General features: G+C 38.2%; 1 protein-coding gene across 1 annotated transcript; it reads left to right on the forward strand.

Annotated features, from left to right (window-relative positions):
- Window positions 1-1,116: 1,116 nt before the first annotated feature.
- On the forward strand, window positions 1,117-4,987 carry LOC143565923 (LEAF RUST 10 DISEASE-RESISTANCE LOCUS RECEPTOR-LIKE PROTEIN KINASE-like 1.2). The gene is made up of 4 exons (XM_077052757.1): window positions 1,117-1,861; window positions 3,505-3,537; window positions 3,700-3,927; window positions 4,006-4,987. Exons 1-4 carry the CDS (start codon window positions 1,117-1,119, stop codon window positions 4,962-4,964), a joined length of 1,965 nt encoding a protein of 654 aa, XP_076908872.1. The 3' UTR covers window positions 4,965-4,987.
- Window positions 4,988-6,000: the final 1,013 nt, after the last annotated feature.

Genomic DNA, 6,000 nt, shown 5'->3' on the forward strand with positions numbered 1-6,000 from the left:
ATGTTAGCTTGATTGGATTACTTGAAGAAACTTATCATCTTGGCTTTAGGATATTAGAAAATGAAAGAACAAGTTATTTGTTTATCTATCTATTTGGCATTTTGTACGAACAATTGTTGTGTTATTTATGATGATATGGATTTAAATGAGTTGTTTAAATATTGTAACTTTATAGTGTCATTGTGCAATGAGCAATCATTCGACTTGTTTGAGGATCCAATCTTCCCGACGGGTAGGAGATAAAATAAGCATGGAAGACGGTGGTTTTATACGCCGGCGATGAAATAGGTGGGTGGTTTACGGTGTTGGTGGTGTAGATGAAATCGTTGCCGGTTTTGGAGATGTAATCAGAATGGATGTTGAGGCCGTCGAGTACGGCGGAGATGAAGGCGACGGCGCCGCCGAGGGATTAGGCGAGAACGACGTCGTCTTTGATTAAGACGTCGTGGCAGTAATTACCGACGATTAGTCCACGAGGGTTTGGGTTTGGATCTGCACCCATTGATGATTAGGGTTTGTGGGACCAACGACGTCGGTGATGGTGGTGGCTCAAGGTGGTGATGGTGGTGGTTCAAGGTGGTTAAGGGGTATAATTGTAAAAAATTATTTTTTCAAGAATTTGAAAATATGGACGGTAAAGGTAGGAAACATAAAAAAAACAGTTTCTCAAGACGGTTTTTTGAATAAAAAAGATTTAAAAAAATCTGAATTTTTGCTCTAAGATTACAAATAATTGAACTTGCGTGACATTATTTTCCCAAATCTCGTCTTTTACCTGACTTTCTTTCAAAATATCGTCTTTATTTTTATCTATTCCTAATGCGTCTTAACAGTCCAAATTATAAAAAATTTTGAGAAAAAAATGGCTATTTTAAGACTTCTCTCTACAAATAATTTTAAGACTATTTTGATAATTTTATCATTAGTACCAATATTGTTTTTTATAGAATTCAACACCTAAGGCTAAAAATCTGTTATTTGTCCCATTCAACAAATTCTTCTTCCAAATCAAATCAAAGCAAAGCACACCTTCATAGTCGTAGCTCATCTCCTTTATATTACTCTCTTCCACTCCATCATCTACATCCAGATCTCATAACCATAATATTATATATTATGAAAAAACTCAACACGCTTATAATCTCCTTATTATTCTTCATCCTCTTCAAACCTTCATCCTGTACAGACCCATGGTTCAACACCTGCACCCCCAAACACTGTGGAGATGGAGTCAACATCACCTACCCATTCTTCATCAACACTCTACAACATCCGTTTTGCGGATACTCTGGATTCAACCTAACCTGCATAAACCACCACTCCATACTCCGAATATCAGATACCGACTTCATCGTCAAACAAATCGACACCAGTTCACGCAAAATCAAACTCCAAAACGCCGTCGTTTCGTCTAACTCGACTCAATTCTGCCACTCAAAGCTCCGGAATCTCACGCTTGGTCCGGTCCGGTTCGCAGTTGACGAATCCACCACTACGAAGCTCGTCTTTGTATCTAATTGTACGGATAAGGTAGCTAGGGCTTTGGATAAGTATAGAATTAGGTTATGCGATAATAATAATAATAATAATAATAATAAGTTTGTTATGAGTGAGACTGATTGGAATATGAGTGGTGGTGGTTGTGGTGAGGTTGTGGAGGCGCCGGTGGAAGCGGCTGACGGAGTGGTGGTGGACGGCGGGAATTATACGAAGGTGGTGGAGTTAGGGTTTTGGATGACGTGGCGTGCGGCGGATTGTGGTGAGTGTGAGGTGAGTGGTGGAAAGTGTGGGTTTAATACGACGGCGTACCGGTTTGTTTGTTTTTGTCAAGACCGGCCGCATAGAGTGAGGTGCAGTACCGGCGGTGGGAGTACCGGCGGTAGCAGTACCGGCGGTGGCAATACCGGCGGTAAGAAGTTGTGTTCAGTGCATTAGTTGCTTGTACAGTGTACACTATTGCTTAGCACTTGTATGTTCTTTTACTTTTTAAATCGTTAAAACAAGTTGGGTGGTGGGTAGAGGTGGCCAAATAAACTGGTTAACTAAAATGATCCGAAAACCGAACCGGTTTGAAACTGATTATGTAGAAACCGATTTGCAGCTGATTGAAACTGTGGGTTCGGACCGGTTTGCAATTTTCTCCATCAAAACCGGTTAACCGAACCGAAACCGGGCAAAAACCGGTCGAAACCCGAACCTAAACCAATCAAAACCCGAACCGAAACCGATCATAAACCGGTTTTGACTTTTGTTGATCAAACCGAACCTGTTTTAACCCAAACCGATTTTGAGTTTTAAACCGGTTTGTGCACTTCTAGCGGTGGGTACAGTCATTTCGAGACATTCCATGGTCAGTTTAGTGGTAAGAGTGACGGTTTTGAACTTGAAAGTGGTCGTGTAAACTGAATCGGTTTTATTTACTGTTTTTTCTTCGCCCTAATTTAAGAATATGTAGTTACGCATATCCATTATCCATTAAATTAAATAATAATTAATTATCACCTTTTACTATTTAACATTTTTAATATAACGAAAACGTTTTTTAAAAAAAGTCGTTAATTCGGGTTTAACTAATTGAACTAGTAAACCATAAAATTGGTTAGGTTTAGCGTTTTCTAAACCGTAGTTAGCAGTTCGACAGAGAACTAACCAGCTAAAAAGAGGCCGTGAACGGTGAAACTGGAAACCTTGAGGGAATATCACATGAGGGTTGGTTGACCAAATATGGCTGGTTAGATGGGTCAACTTTTTGCACCCGAACTCAATTTACCAAAAGACAAATTCTTTTTAAATCTTTTTAAGGAGGCTTCTTGTCTTGTTAGGAATTATTAATTGAGATATAAATAAATATAAAATAAGGAAAGTATTAATGAGTGGTGAGTGATGTGATGGGATATATTATATATATGGGTACTCTTATGTGAAGTAGTTTTTATTTAAAAAAATACATTCTAAATATCTTAATCAAAGCAATACATTGGATTTTTTTTAATGTTTTCACTGTCAAATTGGCTGTTCGAGCTTTTCCTGAAAGTATGACATGGGTTATTTCAGCACCATAACACCTGATCCTCAAATTTGTTGTTTTTAACAAATTTAACCATTTGAAAACCAAATGATCTTTAGCAAGTTATTGTTTAACGAGTGGAGTCAAGCGGGACCAACCTAGGCTCGAAACATAACAATACTTGCATTATTCAACTCGAGTTGGCTTTTTGGAATTTGACTTTAATTATGTGAATACCACCAAGTGGCTCAAGAGTAGTTGTAGGTTGTACAATGAATGGCTGCTTTCTTTGGTCCAATTTGGTACAAGAATATTGCTGCTTATGGTTAAATACACATGATGGAGTTTTCTATTTTGACTTTGACTTTGACTTAGTTGCATCCAAAGTTCCAAACTAGTGAATTGACATAAAGATCATTTTTTTCAACTCTCTTTTGTTTGACCTTCAAAATTCTAAATCATCAAGAAGTAATAGTTTTCGTCTTTTCGTTTTGCAGGAAAAGCAAAGCGTAGACTGTTAATCATCTTAGGTAATACTGTCGTGTGAAACATTCTTATATTCTCATCCCTTGTGTAAAGGGTGGGAAATGTTTCTCACCCTTTTTATATTGAACTCACACATAAAAAGAATAAACGTGTGACGTGTGAACACTTGTTCGTTTCACTAACTGTTTTCTGGAATGTTCTTTTAGTTGCGATAGGATGCGCAATCATCTTTGCACTCGCTGCCGCCATATTTTTTAGAATTCGTGCGTACAAACGCAAGTTTGTTACATATGCTGATAAATCACGAGAACTCGAAGATACTAGTGTCTACTTCGGTGTGTCGGTTTTCTCATACGATGAACTTCAAGACGCAACTAATCATTTCGATTCTTCCAGAGAATTAGGAGATGGAGGCTTCGGGACCGTTTATTATGGTAACCATATCATGTTTAAACTTAGTACTTACCAAATGTAGAATTAACTCATGTTTTGTTTATTGTTGTTTTCACTAGGTAAACTTCGTGACGGTCGAGAAGTCGCAGTGAAACGCCTTTACGAGCACAATTACAAACGCGTCCAACAGTTCATGAATGAGGTTGAAATCCTCACTCGTTTACGCCATAAAAACCTCGTGTCACTCTACGGTTGCACCTCGCGTCGGAGCCGTGAGCTCCTTTTGGTCTACGAGTACATCCCAAACGGGACGGTGGCAGACCACCTCCACGGTGACCGAGCAAAGGATAGCCCGCTGACATGGCAAACACGTATGAAAATCGCCATTGAAACCGCCAACGCGTTAGTATACCTTCACGCTTCAGAAATCATACACCGAGACGTGAAAACGAATAATATACTTCTTGATAACAATTATTGTGTCAAAGTAGCGGATTTCGGTTTATCAAGGTTGTTACCAAATGATGTAACACATGTCTCGACCGCACCCCAAGGCACCCCGGGTTATGTGGACCCAGAGTATTATCAATCTTATCAGTTAACAGATAAAAGTGATGTCTATAGTTTTGGAGTTGTTTTAATCGAGTTGATTTCGACAAAACCGGCTCTTGACATTAGTAGGTCTAGAGATGAAATTGTTCTAGCTAACATGGCTATAAACATGATACAAAGATGTGCTCTTGATGAGCTCATCGACCCATTTCTAGCATCCGACCAGGATACCGAGAAGATGATCCAACAGGTAGCAGAATTGGCGTTTCGGTGTTTGCAATTCGACTCAGAAACAAGGCCTGCCATGAATGAGGTATTAGACGTCTTAAAGGCGATTCGAGTTGAGGAGAGTGATGATATTGCAGAGTTGACCATTGCGGAGTCAAAACTGCCGCCGCCTACGCCGGAAAACGAAGGTGTGGAGTTGTTGAAAGGACGGATTGCATCGTCGCCGATCTCGGTGACGGCTAAATGGTATAGTACTAGCAGTGGATCAATCACACCAAATGCCAGTGTAAGTAATTGAAGGATAACAATATAATTTTGAAATGTAAAGTATTCATTGTGTATTAATTTTTATAAGCTAATACACACACGTTAGGAAAAAAAAAATCTCATAAGCTCTTGGCAGCAATTTTGTACTTAATTTCCTCATTTTATGTTATTGATCCAATAATATTAATGTTACCTTGGATGTAACAAAGCTTTTGAATAAAAAGGGAAAGTGATTTTATCACATTAAGTTTTTGATGTTTTGGTCCGGGTTTTGACGGGGTAGAGATGGAACCGGTTCTAGCATGGGTACAACATCAGATCCGGAACTTAGTATTTTGCCCACCTCCAAGTTCGCCTATAACACTATTAATAACAAAATAAAACAAATAATCAGATTATCAATGTTACCATCTACTCATATTCTAAACTAGCATTAAAGTCTAAAAACATAAATGAGCATACTATTTTAGTTTATCTTGATACAAAAATAATCGACTAGATGGAGGTAGTCATACAATAGAGTTCCTTATAAAATTTATGTATTTGTGTATATTGATGAAAATTTCAGGTTGCTTCCTTCAACAGCTGCAAGGATGTGTTTACAAAGCAGTAAAATACAATTTGGGTAAAATGAAAGAAACTGATGCAACTGTGCAAGTACTTGGCTATCCCATATGGCATAAGCAAAACCGAGTCCATGATCAATCGAAACCGATCGACTAACATTTTCTTATTAACGGAAATTTTGTTTATGGTTTGGTTAAAACAAAACGAAATTTGACTTTTAGCATGCACATCAGGACATTAGGTTGACAGGTACAGCGCTAGAATTTTATACCTATTTCGGTAATGAAGAAAGTTGTGGGTCAAGGTGATTCGACTCTTTGTTCCTAACAAGAATTCTAACCATATTTCGATTCGAGACAAAATTTAAGGTCTTCTATGTATGTTTACCGTTAAAAACATAAATATAAATCTCTTTTGGATGGCTTTTGAAGTTTCCATGTTTTAGGTAAATGGGAGTGTGGGACCAGATTCTTGAGCCATGTTTCATTAGCATTCACTAA

This window comes from Bidens hawaiensis, unplaced genomic scaffold (assembly GCF_021521415.1).
Source record: "Bidens hawaiensis isolate Kalapana, Puna unplaced genomic scaffold, B.hawaiensis_p1.1 tig00022592_1, whole genome shotgun sequence".
Classification (NCBI taxonomy): domain Eukaryota; kingdom Viridiplantae; phylum Streptophyta; class Magnoliopsida; order Asterales; family Asteraceae; genus Bidens; species Bidens hawaiensis.